This window comes from Triticum dicoccoides, chromosome 5A (assembly GCF_002162155.2).
Source record: "Triticum dicoccoides isolate Atlit2015 ecotype Zavitan chromosome 5A, WEW_v2.0, whole genome shotgun sequence".
Taxonomy (NCBI): domain Eukaryota; kingdom Viridiplantae; phylum Streptophyta; class Magnoliopsida; order Poales; family Poaceae; genus Triticum; species Triticum dicoccoides.
Genome location: NC_041388.1, coordinates 318,312,521 through 318,331,212, shown reverse-complemented (window position 1 = coordinate 318,331,212; position 18,692 = coordinate 318,312,521). Strand labels below are relative to the sequence as shown.

At 46.9% G+C, this 18,692-nt stretch overlaps 1 protein-coding gene across 1 annotated transcript; it reads left to right on the top strand.

Moving 5' to 3' along the window:
• The first annotated feature begins 9,922 nt into the window (after positions 1-9,922).
• On the top strand, positions 9,923-12,479 carry LOC119301225. Its single transcript, XM_037578159.1, has 2 exons — positions 9,923-10,365; positions 12,000-12,479. The coding sequence occupies exons 1-2, from the start codon at positions 10,090-10,092 to the stop codon at positions 12,171-12,173; spliced, it is 450 nt and encodes a 149-aa protein (XP_037434056.1). The 5' UTR covers positions 9,923-10,089; the 3' UTR covers positions 12,174-12,479.
• Positions 12,480-18,692: the final 6,213 nt, after the last annotated feature.

Sequence of the window (18,692 nt, the reverse complement as noted above, 5' to 3'; positions counted from 1 at the left end):
CAGAACGGCAGGAGGAGTTGGAGAGACAGCAGTCGGTGGAGTAGGAGGAGAAGGCGGCAGCGCGACCACAGCATCCTGAGGCGAAGCTTGCTGCGCCCCAACGGCTGTAGTGGCGGCAGCAGGCAAAGGCACCTCGGGAGTCACTTGGGCCATGGGGGCTGAGCTCGCCCCAGCCGGCTCAGCTAGGCCTCGCGAGGACGACCGGGCAGGAGAAGCCCGTGCGTCACGGTCACCTTCCTTCGCGGGCAGAGGCGCTGCCACGGATGGAACCTCAGGAGCTCCTTTCGGCTTCTTTGCTGCGGGCGCCAGCCTATCCAAGAGATGCGGATGTCAAGCCTCAAAAGAAGAACAAGAAATAAAGACAAGAATCAAGCGCTTACGGGTCGTCGCCAGTAAGCTCAAGCGGCCTTCGGCCAAATTTGAAGCCTGAAAGCCGGCTGGAAGGGTCAACCTCGGGAAGCTTGGAAGCGGAAGGCGCGTCTGCGGTCCGCCTCGGGGCCGGGGCAGACCCGCCGGAGATCAGCCCGGTCCTGTCCTTCTTCGGGATCGGGGGCAAGCTCCCGCCGTCCTGCTCGTCATCATCCTCGTCGTCATCGCTCAGAGAGAGGCGGAGAACGCGGGACCTGCGCCGGGGGAGGGGAGCCCTCGACTCTCCGTCAGTCGCCTCGGAGTCAGGCCCTTTTTCCCGCTCCCCTCCTTCCTCCTCTTCGCTGGAGTCGTCGGAGGACACGTCCACCGATTCCCTGAGAGTTTCCATGGGCACGGGCCCGTCCCCGTTGAAGACGGGCATGGACTCCACTACCTGCTCCCAGTCGTTGTGGAGGAACAAGGGCGTAGGAGCGCCCTCCAAGCTCGCCACATCGCCCCCGACTAGAGATTGGAGGACCGCAGCCAGATCTTCATCGGCCAAGGCCACGGGGCTCGGATGGGGCCTCCACATCGGAAGTGAGTACTGCTGAAGCGGAGCCAGCTGGCGCTCCAGGAATTCCCTCAGCAGCGACGCGCTGGTCAGCTTCGCTGCCGCCATGTTGGCCAGCCTCAGATTCGCGTCCATCTTCTCCGACACCAGCTTTGCGCGGGGGTCCGTGAGCTCCGCTCGACCCCAATCGCTGGAGCTCGTGGGTTGCTCTGTGGGCAAGATCAGCCGAGGGTGGATGCACCCAGCATCTGCCAAGACCCACTTGCTCCTGAAGCCCTCAATCCTTTTCCCTGGGTTCGAAATGGCAATGGCGCCACCGTACGCGATGAAGCTCGCGCACGCGGAAGCAGGACCGCGAGAGGTCCGGAGGTAGAAGTAGTGGCGCAGCAAGGCCACTGAGGGCTGCACCCCTACGTGGGCCTCACAGTAATAGGCGAAGATTGCCAGGAGAAGGATGGAGTTGGGGTGGAGATGCAGAGCCTGTAGCTTATAATGGCGGAGGACAGAGAAGAAGAACTCGGAGAAGGGAGGTACCAGGCCAGCAGCAATGGCGCTTACAAAGAATGGATAGAAGGTGCTCCCTTGGCCCTCGGGGGTGGCGGAGCCGGCCTTGAACACCTTCGCCCCGTCGATGCCCTGCGCCGCCGCCATCTGGCGCAACCGGGCGAGGCTCGCCTCAGACACGTTCGGCGAGTCCAGGGCAGACGAGTACCAAGCTCCGGCCGGGGACTGACGAGGCGCCATGGCTTCCTAGGTCACGCGGTCGGAGTAGATCTGGAAATTTTGGAGGAAGGAAGGACAGGCGCAAGAAAGGGGATCTGAGCAGCAACCGGAGAAAGCAAAAAAGGCAAAGCCTAGGCAGATGCCGCTCCCTTATCAACTCGCACGGTTGCTGAGGCGCCCACGTCCAGTCAACCGCCACGCGGTGCCCAAGGCCGCAGGCTGTTAGGGCCCGCGGCGCTTCGCTCTTGCCCTTTCGCCTCCCTACACGGCCAAGTCCGGGCGCGCCTTGGGCCCGGGGGCTACTGTCGGCGTTCTGGGAACGGGGGTCCCCAGACTTGCCTGCCTGCGGCCTGCGGCGTGGCTCAAAGGGGGGCCCAGCATGGCCCATCTTCATCAACACAGACCCAAGACCCTCGCGAGGGGCCAAGCCTCGTGGGGCGGACGACACGGAGCTTCCTCAGGCACGGCCTCATCAGGCTGGCTCGCGAGGAGGCGGAGAGATCAAGGCAGGGTACCTCACGAGGTGCCCATGACGCAAGCCATGACGACCAAAGGCGCCAGGCGGGCGCCAGCCGCGCAGTGTCCTCCTTTCCTCTTTGGTGCAAAGGGAGCAAGCGCAGGCGAGAGCATCAAGCAAAGGCACCCGTTTCGGTGCAACGAGACCTAGACCAGTCCAACGGCAGGGAGGAAGTCATTGTGGAGCCCAAGCCAGCGTCATCACCAGAGCCTTTGGCAGGCGAGGACCAACTTTAGTCAGGATAAGTGTACCAGATGTTCCCCTTCAAAATGGCCAATTGTTGGCGCCCTTCCCGCTCAATATTTGGGAAGAGGCCCAGGGCCTTTGCCTATAAATAGGACTAGCCACCCCCAGGGTAGGGGAGATCTAGAATCGGCCAACCCAGAAACAAGCTGGGATCAGATCGAGTAGCATCACAGAGAGAGAGAGAGAGAAGGGTGATTGAACTCCTCCTAGCAGTTCATCCCCACAGCCAAGAACAAACCCTCGCGAGGTTGTTCTTCCTTGTATTGCTCATCATCATCAGCCCAAGAGGCAATCCACCACACCACACACTGGAGTAGGGTATTACACCACAACGGTGGCCCAAACCAGTATAAACCCTGTGTCTCTTGTGTTGTTCTTTCCATAGCTTAGATCTTAGCGTGGCGGTGGGGCGCGGGTAGGTAGAAGGCAAAATCTCCGCGCGCACCCCAGTGTTCGAACCTCAAGGGTCTGCCGGAACCCGAAATCCGACAGTATTGCAATGAACATGATCTAATCATATTCATGCTCAACGTAGACACCTGATAACATTTATCTAGGTTCAATACTAATCCCGAAGGCAGATGGAGCGTGCAATGGTGATCTCATCAACTTTGGAAACACTTCCAACACACATCGTCACCTCGCCCTCAGCCAGTCTCCGTTTAGTCCGTAGCTTTTGCTTCAAGTCACCAATAATAGTAACTGAACCGGTATCCAATACCCAAGTGCTACTAGGAGTACTAGTGAGGTACACATTAATAACACGTATAAATTTTGTTGAAGTTGCCAGCCTTCTTATCTACCATGCATTTGGGGTAATTCCGCTACCAGTGACCGTTCCCTTTACAATAGAAGCACTTAGTCTCGGGTTCGGGTTCAACCTTGGGTTCCTTCACTGGAGCGGCAACTGGTTTGCCATCCATGAAGTTTCCCTTCTATCCCTTGCCCTTCTTGAAACCAATGGTCTTGTTAAACCATCAACACTTGATGCTCCTTCTTGATTTCTACCTTTTGCGGTCTTAAGCACCGCGAACAGCTCCGGGATCAACTCCATCCCTTGCATGTCATAGTTCATCACGAAGATCTAGTAGCTTAGTGATAGTGGCTAGAGAACTCTATCAATCACTATCTCATCTGGAAGTTTAACTCCCACTTGATTTAAGTGATTGTAGCACTCAGACATTCTGAGCACATGCTCACTAGCTGAGCTATTCTCCTCCATCTTGTTGGCAAAATAACTTGTCAGAGGTCTCACACCTCTCAACACGGGCATGAGCCTGAAATCCCAATTTTAGCTCTTGGAACATCTCATATGTCTCATGCCGTTCAAAACGTCATTGGAATCCCGATTCTAAGCCGTAAAGTATGGTGCACTAAACTATCAAGTAGTCATCAGGACGTGTCTGTTAGGTGTTCATAACATCCACAGACGACGTTGTAGGGGTTGGCACATCGAGCGGTGCATCAAAGACGTAAGCCTTATGTGTAGCAGTGAGGACACTCCTCGGACTACAGACCTAGTCCGCATCATTGCTTACAATATCTTTCAACTTGGTCTTTCTCTAGGAACATATTGAAATAGGGAGCTACAACGTGAGCTATTCATCTACAACATATTTGCAAAGACAATTTAGACTATGTTCATGATAATTGAGTTCATCTAATCAAATTATTTAATGAACTCCCACTCAGATAGACATCCCTCTAGTCATCTAAGTGAAACATGATCCGAGTCGACTAGGCCGTGTCCGATCATCACGTGAGACGGACTAGTCATCAACGGTGAACATCTCATGTTGATCGTATCTTCTATACGACTCATGTTCGACCTTTCGGTCTTCCGTGTTCCCTGGCCATGTCTGTACATGCTAGGCTTGTCAAGTCAACCTAAGTGTATTGCGTGTGTAAATCTGGCTTACACCCGTTGTATTCGAACGTTAGAATCTATCACACCCGATCATCACGTGGTGCTTCGAAACAACGAACCTTCACAACGGTGCATAGTTAGGGGGAACACTTTCTTGAAATTATTGCGAGGGATTATCTTATTTAAGCTACCGTCGTTCTAAGCAAATAAGATGTAAAACATGATAAACATCACATGCAATCAAATAGTGACATGATATGGACAATATCATTTGCTCCTTTTGATCTCCATCTTCGGGGCTCCATGATCATCGTTGTCACCGGCATGACACCATGATCTCCATCATCGTGTCTTCTTGAAGTTGTCTCGTCATCTATTACTTCTACTACTATGGATAACACTTTAGCAATAAAGTAAAGTAATTACATGACGTTTATGTTGACACGCAGGTCATAAATAAATTAAGACAACTCCTATGGCTCCTGCCGGTTGTCATACTCATCGACATGCAAGTCGTGATTCCTATTACAAGAACATGATCAATCTCATACATTACATATATCATTCATCACATCCTTTTGTCCATATCATATCACAAGGCATATGCTGCAAAAACAAGTTAGACGTCCTCTAATTGTTGTTGCAAGTTTTTACGTGGCTGCTATAGGTTTCTAGCAAGAACGTTTCTTACCTACGCGAAAACCACAACGTGATATGCCAATTTCTATTTACCCTTCATAAGGACCCTTTTCATCGAACCTGATCCGACTAAAGTGGGAGAGACAGACACCCGCTAGCCACCTTATGCAACTAGTGCATGTCAGTCGGTGGAACCAGTCTCACGTAAGAGTACGTGTAAGGTCGGTCCGGGCCGCTTCATCCCACGATGCCGCCGAATCAAGAAAAGACTAGTAACGACAAGTAAATTGACAATATCGACGCCCACAACTGCTTTGTGTTCTACTCGTGCATAGAAACTACGCATAGACCTAGCTCATGATGCCACTGTTGGGGATCGTAGCAGAAATTTAAAATTTTCTACGCATCACCAAGATCAATCTATGGAGTAATCTAGCAACGAGGGGAAGGCGAGTACATCTACATACCCTTGTAGATCGCTAAGCGGAAGCATTCAAGTGAACGGGGTTGATGGAGTCGTACTCGTCGTGATCCAAATCACCGATGATCCTAGTGCCGAACGGACAGCACCTCCGCGTTTAACACACGTACAGCCCGGTGACGTCTCCTACGCCTTGATCCAGCAAGGGGAGAAGGAGAGGTTGGGGAAGACTCCATCCAGCAGCAGCACGACGACGTGGTGGTGGTGGAGGAGCGCGGGACTCCAGCAGGGCTTCGCCAAGCACTACGAGAGACAAGGAGGGAGAGGGGTAGGGCTGCACCAACAGGGGAGGAACTTCATGTGTTGGGCTGCCCCTTTGCCTCCACTATATATAGGGGGAGAGGGAGGGCTGCGCCCCCACCTAGGGTTTCCTCCCTAGGGGTGGCGGCAGCCCTAGATCCCATCTAGGGTGGCGGCCACAAGGGGGAGAGGAGGAGGCGCACCTGAGGTGGGCCTTAGGGCCCATCTGCCCTAGGGTTTGCCCCCTCCCCTCTTGGAGGCGCCTTGGGCCTTGGTGGGAGGCGCCCCAGCCCACCTAGGGGCTGATCCCTTCCCACTATTGGCCCATGTAGGCCTCTGGGGCTGGTGGCCCCACCTGGTGGACCCCCGGACCCCTCCGGTGGTCCCGGTACACTACCGGTGATGCCCGGAGCACTTCCGGTGGCCAAAACCATACTTCCTATGTATTAATCTTTACCTCCGAACCATTCCGGAACTCCTCGTGACGTCCGGGATCTCATCGGGGACTCCGAACAACATTCGGTAACCACGTACGTACTTTCCCTATAACCCTAGCGTCATCGAACCTTAAGTGTGTAGACCCTGCGGGTTCGGGAGTCATGGAGACATGGCCGAGACAACTCTCCGGTCAATAACCAACAGCGGGATCTGGATACCCATGTTGGCTCCCACATGATCCACGATGATCTCATCGGATGAACCACGATGTCAAGGATTTAATCAATCCCGTATACAATTCCCTTTGTCTAGCGGTACGATACTTGCCCGAGATTCGATCGTCGGTATCCCGATACCTTGTTCAATCCCGTTACCGGCAAGTCTCTTTACTCGTTTCGTAACACATCATCCTGTGATCAACTCCTTGGTCACATTGTGCACATTATGATGACGTCCTACCGAGTGGGCCCAGAGATACCTCTCCGTTTACACGGAGTGACAAATCCCAGTCTCGATTCGTGCCAACCCAACAGACACTTTTGGAGATACCTGTAGTGTACCTTTATAGCCACCCAGTTACGTTGTGACGTTTGGCACACCCAAAGCACTCCTGCGGTATCCGGGAGTTGCACAATCTCATGGTCTAAGGAAATGATACTTGACATTAGAAAAGCTTTAGCAAACGAACTACACGATCTTGTGCTAGGCTTAGGATTGGGTCTTGTCCATCACATCATTCTCCTAATGATGTGATCCCGTTATCAACGACATCCAATGTCCATGGTCAGGAAACCGTAACCATCTATTGATCAACGAGCTAGTCAACTAGAGGCTTACTAGGGACATGGTGTTGTCTATGTATCCACACATGTATCTGAGTTTCCTATCAATACAATTCTAGCATGGATAATAAACGATTATCATGAACAATGAAATATAATAATAATAACTAATTTATTATTGCCTCTAGCGTATATTTCCAACATTATCATTAGTTACCTTGCTGTTTTTATATTTTCAGATTACAAAAACCTATATCTACCATCCATATTGCACTTGTATCACCATCTCTTTGCCGAACTAGTGCACCTATACAATTTACCATTGTATTGGGTGTGTTTGGGACACAAGATACTCTTTTTTATTTGGTTGCAGGGTTGTTTGAGGGAGACCATCTTCATCCTATGCCTCTCACGGATTGATAAACCTTAGGTCATCCACTTGAGGGAAATTTTCTACTGTCCTACAAACCTCTGCACTTGGAGGGCCCAACAACGTCTACAAGAAGAAGGTTGTGTAGTTGACATCAAGCCCCTAGATAATGGCCCAGGACCCGCCAGTCAGTGACACATGTGAAGATCATCAACGTGGGGCTGCGCAAGGCGGTGCGGTGGTTGTTGGTGCGAGGAGGTGTAATGGCCAAACTTCCCGTAAACAATGGTTATTTTAGAGATAGGGGAGTTGTTGGGGTTGTGATTTCTTCCTTTGGCAATCTGGAAATGGACTAAAAAGGATTCTCGCCTTTTCGCTCCCAGAGGTGAGCCTGAATTATCGAACCCACGGGAGAATGATCCTCTTGAAGCTAGGGTTTCAAGCAAGCTTTTGTTAAAGAAACAATTCTAGCTTTTGACTGGATCAAAATCAAACAATTGAAGGAGAACACTTATAATAAAAGTAGGCATGGGTATGAGGTCTTAATGCTTACAACCATATATTTGTGACGGGACCAAATATGATCTTAATTTATGCGCTGAAAGTCACCCATCGAGATGTGCTTGTTTTGAACCGAAGTGGGGGAGGTGTCCAAATTACGTCTTGACCGGCACGCGTCCTACATCAAGAGTCAGTTGTTCAGCCAAAGGCCCTATCCGTTTCATGGGGTTGCCTCGATAATTTAGATTGCAATAATTAGACAAAAGCATTTGGTGTTTAGTGACTACACATCTTGAATCCCCAGGGATAGGATCCGTGCTAGTGTACTAAAACTTTCTGTCACTACTGTTCAGAATAACACTTCATGGTCTCCCTGCCCTTAGCCTCCTTGTGGCCCATTCTTCATGATTCTGGGTATTTACAATGATGATGAACGCAAAAGAGACAAGAGACATCTACAGAATAATTTTATTTCACACACACAGGATGTTAATTCAAAACACTTCCATTGGCCCCTTCAACAAATACATCGGATTGCAAGGCACTTGCCTCAACCCATACCTTACGGAACTACTCATACATGGAGATCAGATCACATGAAGAACTCGTCATAGAACAGATCATGAAGGTAGATTGATTGATAGTATGTCTTACAATGGATGCCGTGTGTGATACATGATTACAAGTATGCTCTAATGGAGGAAGAACTATGCTGGAGATGGAGATGGCGGCTATGGAGATGGGAAATGGCGGTGGCTAGGGTTGATGAAGATGACTCTATTCTGCCTCCGTTCACGGCTCTTCTGTTAACATTTTGGCCTCGACCCCTTTATAAAAGTTGTTCATGTGGATGAGGAGCCTCGGTTTTCACGCCATACGGCCGCCTATACAAGCGGGTGTGATTGTATGGTACACCGTATTTTGCTCTGGTTTAGCTTGTGTGCCTCCTCTTGATTTCTTCTATCTCCTCCTTTACCCATTTCCATGTTCTCACTTGATTTCGTCCATATTTAGCCCATTTCCTGTCGATACACAAAAAAGAGAGGATTTGTAGAGTCTTATGCATTCATTAGTCATTAGTGGAAATATTGGCACGGATATCTTGGTTTTAATGAAATATATCAGTTTGAACTAAGGGTAGAGAAGTGTAAGAATAACACTCATCAGGTTGCTCTAACTATCCAATCACTGGTTGGTTATCTTTAATCATGAATTAATTAAACAACCAGTTCTGCAGATTACTTATTCCTGTGAATCAAACATCCAATTCTGCAACATGTTTTCATAATTCTATGTGTTTGCACATGTGGTTCTTATCATATTTTTGCATTTTTATTCATGCGTTTTTAAAGGGAAACACTCAGCGTCAACCGGCTCAAAAGAGACTCTGCGACCTTCATGTCCCTGTGGACCCACGCACGTCTTCATCTTTCCTGATTCCCGTAACAACACGCCAACCGTAACATTGTCCCCTTGACTCTCCTCTTCCTCTCGCGTCTCTACCCTTAGACGAGGCGCCGGCAGTCGGTCGCCCCGCCACACACATCGATGTTGCACTCCTATTTCCCCTTGCATCTAGATCGGGATCGCCGGCCGACGTTGGAGGTTGTGCACGACATTCGCGTGGCCAGGTCGTAGCTCTAGTGGCGCACAACGTCTTTGTTGGCATTGTCGACGCCCATGGAGCCCTCCCCACTGATTTGGCAATCTGCGTGCAAGCACCGCCCGCTGATGGCAAGAAGGAGCCGATCCAAGCTTGAGTTTGTCCATGGCCATGGCAGCCGAAGGATAATTTATTTGCAACAAGGGTGTTGTTGGTTTTTTGTTTTTGCAACAACAGCGGTGTTGCTAACGGCGGTGCACAATGACGATAGCTTAGACAAGCTTTTACAAAATCATCTATGTTGCAAAAAAATAATCTACAATAAGACCTACTCCCTATGTCCCATAATATAATAACGTTTCTGACACTAGTGTAGTGTCAAAAACGTTTTTATATTATGAGACGGAGGGAGTATGTTGCAAGAAAGAAAATTTACAACAAGATTTGTGTTGTAATGATGAAGACGTGCTCGGCCGCTTGATGTGTCAGATTTGACTGCTCGCGGCCTGGTCGATCTATTTAAAAAGACCACCCGGCGAATTCGTAGGACGCTCGTTTTTAAAAGAACAAATTATAAGATGCCCTAAACTAGCGTTGTAGTACTCCGTAGAACAGAGGGAGGAAACAAAATACTAGCCTCTCCAAAGTCCACATCCACAAAGGTGGAAGGAACACAGCACCAAGCCCTCCCCTGCACCCCACTCCCTACCCACCTCGCCGGAGGAGAACCGAAGCCGCCGCTGCCGCCGCCCGCCCCCGTGAAATGGACACCGTGGGCGCCCGGCTGAGCCGCTCCTCCACGCGCTATGGCCCCGTCGGCAGCAGCAACGCCTCCTTCAGTGGCCCCGTCAGGAAGTGGCGCAAGGCGTGGGCCCCTCTCGCCGGCGGCGGCGCGGGGTCCGCCTCCGCCGGTATGGGTCCCATTGGGTGCCCGAGGGGTAACAAGGTGGTGCTGCTCAAGTGGGCGCCGGTGAGCGGTGCCGGCGACGGTAACAACAAGGAGGTCGCCGCGGCGGCCACCAGACGGCGATACGTTCCGGTGAGGTTTCTTGGCTTCAAAGATTAGGTCTTGGCGATTGTTCGGTTGCTTTATTGCGCTCTGGTGGGTTCGATCTGCTTCGGAGGTCGGACATTTGGCCGTTCTTGCCTTCTTGGCTTCTCCCCGGTCATAGTTTTAGGCACAATGTAGGAGGGGATAGGAGACCACACGGGTTCTTCTTGGATGATTTTGGCGCTAGCGTCAGCAACTATGGTCTGGACGCCGGAAATGTAGGATTTGGGGGTTGGCCTTCTACTTCAGCTTGAGTTGGGCTACGGGTTTTGTGTATGGTGGGAATTTCAGACACAGTTGATGAGGGTAGTAGGCTATTTCCGGGCAAAACAGGGCAATAGCAGGCCTTGCAATTCTTCAGTACAACTCGTTCAAGGCGAGCGTGCTGGTTCATGTGGAGATTTCTGAGTGATTGTTTGGGCGGTTGTGCCTCTGCTTCTGCCTCAAGGCTCAAGATTTAGCCTTGTGGTTAGAATTTGAGTATTGGTGACACTCCTAAATTAGTCAATTTAGTGGTTGCACTGATGGTTAAACACCGAATATGGGGTCATTGATTGATTACCTAGTGTTCTTATTTTTATTGTCATTCGTCACCTGTATTCAGATATGCTTTTGAAAGAAAGTCCATCTGAATCCTGAACTATTGTGCTTGGTTTGATTTGGGCCCTAAAGGGTTAAACTATGATACCGTACCATCTATATTAAACCCTGAACTTTCAAAAACTATCTATTTTAAACTCTGAATTTCTTAACATTTCCTACTTCTACAAAAAAAGAACAATTTTCGTGAAGACCCTGTAATGCACAACCACTATCCAAAACCGAGGCAGGTTTCAAGTCAATGGTTTTAGAAAGTTCAGGGTTTAATATGGACAGTTTCATAATTCAGGGTTTAACACCATAGTCTAGGGTTTAAAATGGACTTGTATGTTTACAATTGTTGTGTACATATATGATAGCCTCTTGTCTTGTGGATGCAACTATTTCTTGCTAGGTCTTGGTGCTCTTTTACTTTGTTCCTACAGTCGGCAGTGATGTTGAGCTTCAGGTTTGCTTTACAGAGAGACTTAGAACTGGTGGATGCAATCAATTTGTGTAGAAGTATGTGTGCACTGAAAATATTGCCACTAGTGACTGTCTATTTGAATTTAGTTACGGCACTTCTAACAATGTAACTTCCAGTTCGAGGATAAGGCTAATGATACAGATTTGTCATCTGATGGTAAACAAATGGTATAAGGAAATTTCACCCGACAGAGCCAAAATAATGGACAAGTTCAGTTTCATGTACGTATTTTGGATTTGCTGGGCTTTCATTTGGGAAATGGATATAGCTGAATAAACAGAATTGATACATCAAGTACAAGTAGTAGTTTTTCAATCATTTTATTTGTAAAGTTCAGCGATATGTTTGTGTTCATTTGTTACATATATTGTGCTAAGCTCATTTTCCCTTGTGCCAAGTAACTGGGAAAGGACCCCATTAAATTTTTTTGTACTCGCCCAACATCAGTTTCTATTTTCCTGGTTGTCAGTACAACATTTTCTTTGCCAGAGAGATAGCACAGCATTCTGCATACCACAGTGATAAAACTTATACGTGTATCTGTACCCTCTTTCAGGTTTCGGGTGTGCCACAGAACTCTACCAGAAAAGGCGGCAGCACCGAGCTGAACTTGAACCTCGGTTTGGAGGACCCGGATGATGACAGCGACGCTGATTTGAGCCCAGACGAACAGCGTGACATGGGCAGCACCCCGCATTCGGAGAACCGACTGAAGAGGAAAGTGTTTTAACCGTCAACCTCGGATACTAGAACCTAAGCAGCAGCAGCAGCTCCATGTTCCACATGAGTTCTGCACCATCTTTGCGATGCGAGGTCCCTGGAGTAGCCTTATTATTATTAGTGTGTAGCTTGTATCTGCTGTGCTCCCGTGTTTCAGTAGATGAATTGATGTTGTTTCATGCCAATTGGGAGGCTTATCGCCTTGTTATTGTTGTATTAATGTCATGAACTTGTGAGGAAACTGGTAGCGTACTGTGTACCAGCACGTTGGTCTATGGAATCCTTTTCAGTCGTGAGAGGTGATCGGCGCCCTCAATGGCCATCGTTCGTGGATGCTAGAACACGGAACGGGACCCACAGTTTCCTTTTTCCTTTCTCTTTTATTGAGGGCAACCTACTTTTTTTTGAAAGCAACAGATTTTATTCCTCAGATAATAGACATATCATTTATAGTATAGTGAGAAATAAAATCAGGGATTATAGATTCCCAAAACATAGAAGATTTTTCACTAAATGTTCTTCGCTAGGTTGTGAGCCACTTCATTTGCGTCATGGCGACACTGTATATGAGACACTCACTAAGTCCAGCCCTAAATGTTTGCATTCAAGTACCATTGCAACATCTGAGCCCACATATGTTTCTAGTTGCTGCACTGCTTCCACCACAAAGCTACAATGTGATTCAATGATCACTTTGTTACATCTGATCCTCCATGCTAGATATAATCCATTCCGGATCGCTGAGCCCACATACATTTCTGGTTGTTGCGCTGCTTCCAAAACTACAATCCGACTCAATGATCATTTTGTTACATCCGATCCTCCCTGCTAGATATAATCCATTCCGGATCGCTGTCATCTCTGCTGAGTCAACGCTGGTCACCTGAGGAACGAATCATATTGTCTCAACAATGAAGTTCCCTCTTCCATCATGGGCAATAGAGCCTGTTGTACCCGAGAGTTTCAACTCGGAAAGCAGCATCAACATTGATTTTGACTACATCCCTAGTCGGCGTCTTCCACATATGAGCATGGCTTCTTGTAGGATGATCTTTCATATTACTTTGAGTATAATTTGTTGCTAGAACTTTTATTGAAATCGCGGCTCTTTCGGGGTTCTGAATTGGCTCGCCTTTGGTACGTTGACGACGTTGCGACCATAGGTACCAAGCTACTACCATCATATGTTCTGCGGTCGGCAGTCCATCTGTGACTGAGTTTATCCTGCTCGGGATCTCAACAGTAATAGAGCCTAATCGGTCCTGCCTTACCGCTCCCGCGACAATGTTCTGCACCCATAAAGTTGTCCAAACTTCCTTTGCCCTCTTACATGTAAATAGACAATGTTGGATGTCTTCAACTCCAGTCGCACAGAACAGACATTAAAGGACCAGTGGTATGTGTCTATTTGCTAGCAAGGAAGTGATCCATTTAGCGCCTTCCCCACAAAATGTTTGATCTTACCCGGGATTTTGAGGTTCCAAATTTACTTCCAAATTGTATTAGTGTTTATGTTTCCTTGTCCATCTGTTCAAACAAGGCGTTGGCCAAACTGGTTTCTAACTCTCTGTGGTAGGACCATTGGACCGAGAAGGACCCCAGACGCATATAATTCCAATCTATAAAATCTTCCACAAGGTGAACATTTAAAGGGATTTGGAGGATCCTATAAGCATCCACCGGAGAAAAAACATCTCTAATCAACACTTCATCCCATGTGCTATTATGAATCTATGAGTTCCTCCACATATCTGAGCATAGTTGCACCTCTACGGGTAATTACCTTTCGTGAAGGGCTTAATGGAATTCATGGGTCTTGCCTAATATCAAATTTTGCTCCCAATCCCACACGCCAGATACAACCCCGTTGAAAAGTTTGGATGCCCACAACAATGCTTTTCCAAGTGTATGAAGAACCCTTCTTTGGTCCAGCCTTCAAAATGTTACCATCTGGATAATATTTTGCTCTTAAAACACATTCACATAAGGAGTCTGGATTTTGGATTAGTTGCCAACACTGTTTTGCTAACAAAGCAAGGTTAAAAACTGTGAAGGTCTCTAAAACCCAAGCCCCCTTTCTTCTTTGATACACACAATTTCAACCATGCAAACCAATGCATCTTCTTCTCCTCATTATCACTTCACCAAAATCCAGCAATCTCATCAGTGATTGTTTGCAGATTCCTTTGGGCAGTTTAAATACTGACATCGCATACAAAGGTATTGCTTGAGCTATTGATTTCAGCAAAATTTCCTTACCCTACATCGAGAGAATTTTCTCCTTCCATCCTTTGAGGCGCTGGCATACACGGTCAATAAGCTGTTGGAGATAATCGCTATCCACCCCTACCATAGTATGGTGCCCCAATTATTTGTCCAACAGGGCTTCCGTGACAATATGTAGTTCCCCATACACCTCCTCCCATATACCAACCGGAGTATTAGGACTCAAGAAAATGCTGGATTTCGCATTACTCACCATCTGCCCTGAGCTACTACAATAAGTGTCCAAGATCCTCTTCAAGGTGTTTGCACATTGCATGTTTGCCTTCATAAGAATTAGGGAGTCATCTACAAAGAGGAGATGTGAAATAGTAGTCGCACTCCTGCAAACTTTAATACCTTCAAGGTTCCCAATCTCCTCCTCATGAGCAAGCATACTAGATATACCTTCCAAACATAGCAAAAAGAGGTAGGGGAAAGAGGGTCCCCCGTCTGAGCCCTTTGGTGGGTGTAAACTCATCTATCTAGTCATTAAAACGGACCTGTAACTGATAGAAGATACACACTCCATTATTAGCTAGACCCACTGTTCATGAAATCCCATTTTTAACATCACCCTCTCCAAAAAGCTCCATTCAACTTCATCATAGGCTTTATTCGTATCTAGATTAACTGCACAATAACCAGAAGACACATGTGTTTTCCTTTTTATAGTGCGAAAGCATTCATACGCCACCAGCACGTTATCAGTGATCAACCTTCCTGGTACAAAGGCACTCTACATAGGAGAAATAATCTCTAGGAGAATTCTCTTGAGTCTGTTAGCAATCATCTTCGAGATAATTTTATAAACCACATTACAGGGACTAATAGGTCTGTATTGTGTTATTACCTCTGGACTATCCACCTTGGGGATTGATAACCCACAAGTATAGGGGATCATGACAGTCTTTGAGGGTAGTATTTGACCCAATTTATTGATTTGACATAAGGTGAGCCAAAGAATATTTATAAGCCTTAGTAGTGGAGTTGTCAATTTAACCACACCTGGAAAGTTGTTTCTCTGCAGCAAAGTATTTAGTAGCACAGTAGTTTGATAGTCTTATTAGTAGCGGCAACAGTAGCAACAGTAGCAGTTTTGTAGTGATTGTATCAGCAGTAGCAACAATAGTAACTTACCACAGACAATATGAGCAAAGCATAAGCATTGAATCAACGATGGATATTTGTGTGGATGACATTCACCATGTAACATTCACAACCTAGAGCGATATACAATAGCTCCAATTCATCAATGCAATGTAGGCACGTATTCCGCATATAGTCATACATGCTTATAATAAGAACTTGAATGACATCTTTTGTCCTACCCTCCTGTGGCTACAGGGCCCATAATAAACTCTAAGGGATATTAAATGCCTCCTTTTAATAGAGAATCGGAACAAAGCATTAACACATAGTGAATACATGAACTCCTCGAATTACAGTTATCCCAGGAGAGTATCCCAATTATTGTCACCTTGGGGTCTATGATTCAGAACAATAACAAGTGCATATAACTAGCAGATAGGATCAACATCTCAAATATATTCATGAAAACATAGAGGGTTCAGATATGAAATCATGGCACTTGGCCCTAGTGACAAGCATTAAGCATAGCGAAGTCATAGCGACATCAATCTCAGAACATAGTGGATGTCATTGTGAACATAGTGGATTACCGCTGGATATTTGTGAACCAAATATATGTCCATTATGCATGATTACCGATTTTGCAATTATCATTGTGAGAATTGCACATTTGTGTATTTATTTGGTATTTATTAGTTTTTTCTTGTGTCTATAGGTGTATTGGAGCAACCTAGGACCAAGCACGATGAAAGGAGTAATGATGGTTTCGATACGGAGTCAGCCAAGGGTCTGACTTAGCCATGTTGAAGGTCAGAAAAGTCATTTTTTCAAAGTGCTCCAAATCAAGATCTAAGACCAGAAATGGATCAGCGTCGTTCATACGAATCCAACGAGCCCAAGAACGTCAAAATCCGAGTTCGTATGAAGAAATGACGGTCGTTTTACCAGAGAGAGATTGCACAAAAAGGCATTACGAAAGATGGTGTTCCAAACGACCGCATGTGATCGTTTCAGCGGTCTTTTGACATGCAGATAGCTCCAAAAGTTTCCCTTCCATGTGGGATTCTTCACTGATTTCGTCCCCAATTGTCCTGACGGGATCCTTGGCTCATAATGAAGGGATTGGCAGAAGATAAGGCTCATCTTGAGCCCTTGGATGACCACATCAATAGACGAGATACCGGGAGGCCTTCATATAAGCACCATCAACCCTAGCTTCCTCTTGCTCACATTTGTTCATCCATGCAGTCGTCGTCCATCTCAATTGTTCCTCCAAGACCACCTCCACATAGAAGAGAAGGGCCAAGCCAAGAGGAAGAAGGGGTGCCTCCACCACGCGCACCGGCCTTCAACGTCCGCACGCCATCATCATAAATGGCACTACCATGCCCTTGTCCTGCATCAACTTCATGTCGGCTTGTAACTTGCTCTCTCCCTCTATGATGTTTGAGTAGTTGTGTTAGTTCTTGAGTAATTGGACGAACCCTTGCATGGTTAATACTTTGTTGAATAAAGCGATCCAATATTCTCTTTATATGTATTGCGTTGATTGTCTCATGGTGTTGTGAAGGGCGCCCACACAACAATAGCCACGTATGGACTTGAGATGATTTATGTTGGTGAGAAGGGTAGTTGTGGAGGGTAGGTGGTGATAGTCCTATTCTCGCTTCGTCCCCGATCATTGCAATAGGGATTAGTGGAGAACACTAGAACTTCAGGCCGTGACCACGGGGAGTTCACTCCCCTTAATCATCATTGTGATAACTGGAGTGGGGAAGCACGGTGGTGGCACAAGTGTATGCGGTAACCTTAATGGGGATGCATACTTTATTTGGCTCCACCCACACAGGATCATATACAAATGGCTTAGTGATACAATTAGAGAGTCGTGTTTATCATGTGTTATCAGCATCATACTTGTGGTGATGACTCTGATTCCCTCGAGAATGTTTACTACTCAAGCACCGTTTCATGTAGTTTAGTCTCTTTACTTTTCTATCTTTTATTTCTTGTTTGTAGTTTAGATGAACGCTACCTTTTATTTGTGTTCCTAGCAACTTACTAAAGTAGGTTATTTCCTAACCACGGTTTGGGTGTGTACGTAACTATGTAAGTGATAGCGTAGTTGCAGGGTTTGTAATTCCTTCCTATTTTCTCCTTGTGGGTTTGACACTTCACTTATCGTGAAAGTGCTACAGCAGTCTTGTGCACTTCCAGGTCATAAGTGAGCATCATGGAATTGTTGATGAAGAAGGGCTGATGATGACAACGGCGACGAATCTCCCTCTCCGGAGCCCCGAACAGACTCCAGATTAGCCCTCCCGATGAAGAGCAGGAGGCGGTGGCTCCGTATAGTAAAACACGATGAAACTTTCTCTCTGATTTTTTTTCTTGATATGAAACTTATAAGAACGGAGGTAGGGAAAACAGAGGCTTGAGGTGGGGGGGGGGGGCACCTGAGCTTGTGGCTTTGTGGTGGCCACCCTCCCCTAGATCTCTTCGCTGGTATTTTTTATTTATTTCAGAAAAAATCTCCGTAAATTTTCAGCCAATTTCGAGAACTTTCATTTCTGCACAAAAATAACACCAAGGTAGTCCTGCTGAAAATGACGTCAATTCGGGTTAGTTCCATTCAAATCATGCATATTAGAGTCCAAAAAAGAGTAAAAGTGTTTGGAAAAGTAGTACGTTTGAGATGTACCAGGATCAAAACAATATTTGTTGAATTCCACCCTGTAGGTATCTTCCTTGTATTTATAGCCTCCAAAACCTCTTTTGTAAGCTCATCCCCCATGATATGCCAAAATTTTCCATGTAGACCATCCGGTCCTGGTGCCTTCACATCACCAATCTGAAAAAGAGCCTTTCGCACATCTTCTTGGGTATACGGAGAAATAAGAGAATCATTCATATTATTTGTTACAAGGGATTTCACAGAAGATAACAAGTATCGATCCCTCCTGAGCTAGACGAAAAGAGATTATGAAAGTAATCACCGACTAGGGGCCTAAGATTGTCATTAACTTTCACTAGAGTAACCTATATTATTGTTTAGGAGTTGAGAGTAACCTACATGATTCAAGGTAGGGGCAGCGCATCCGGTCGGACGAAGACCATCCAATAGTGTCCTTCATAATTTTCCTACTTGTTCGGCCTCCTCCCTTTGCCAAATTTA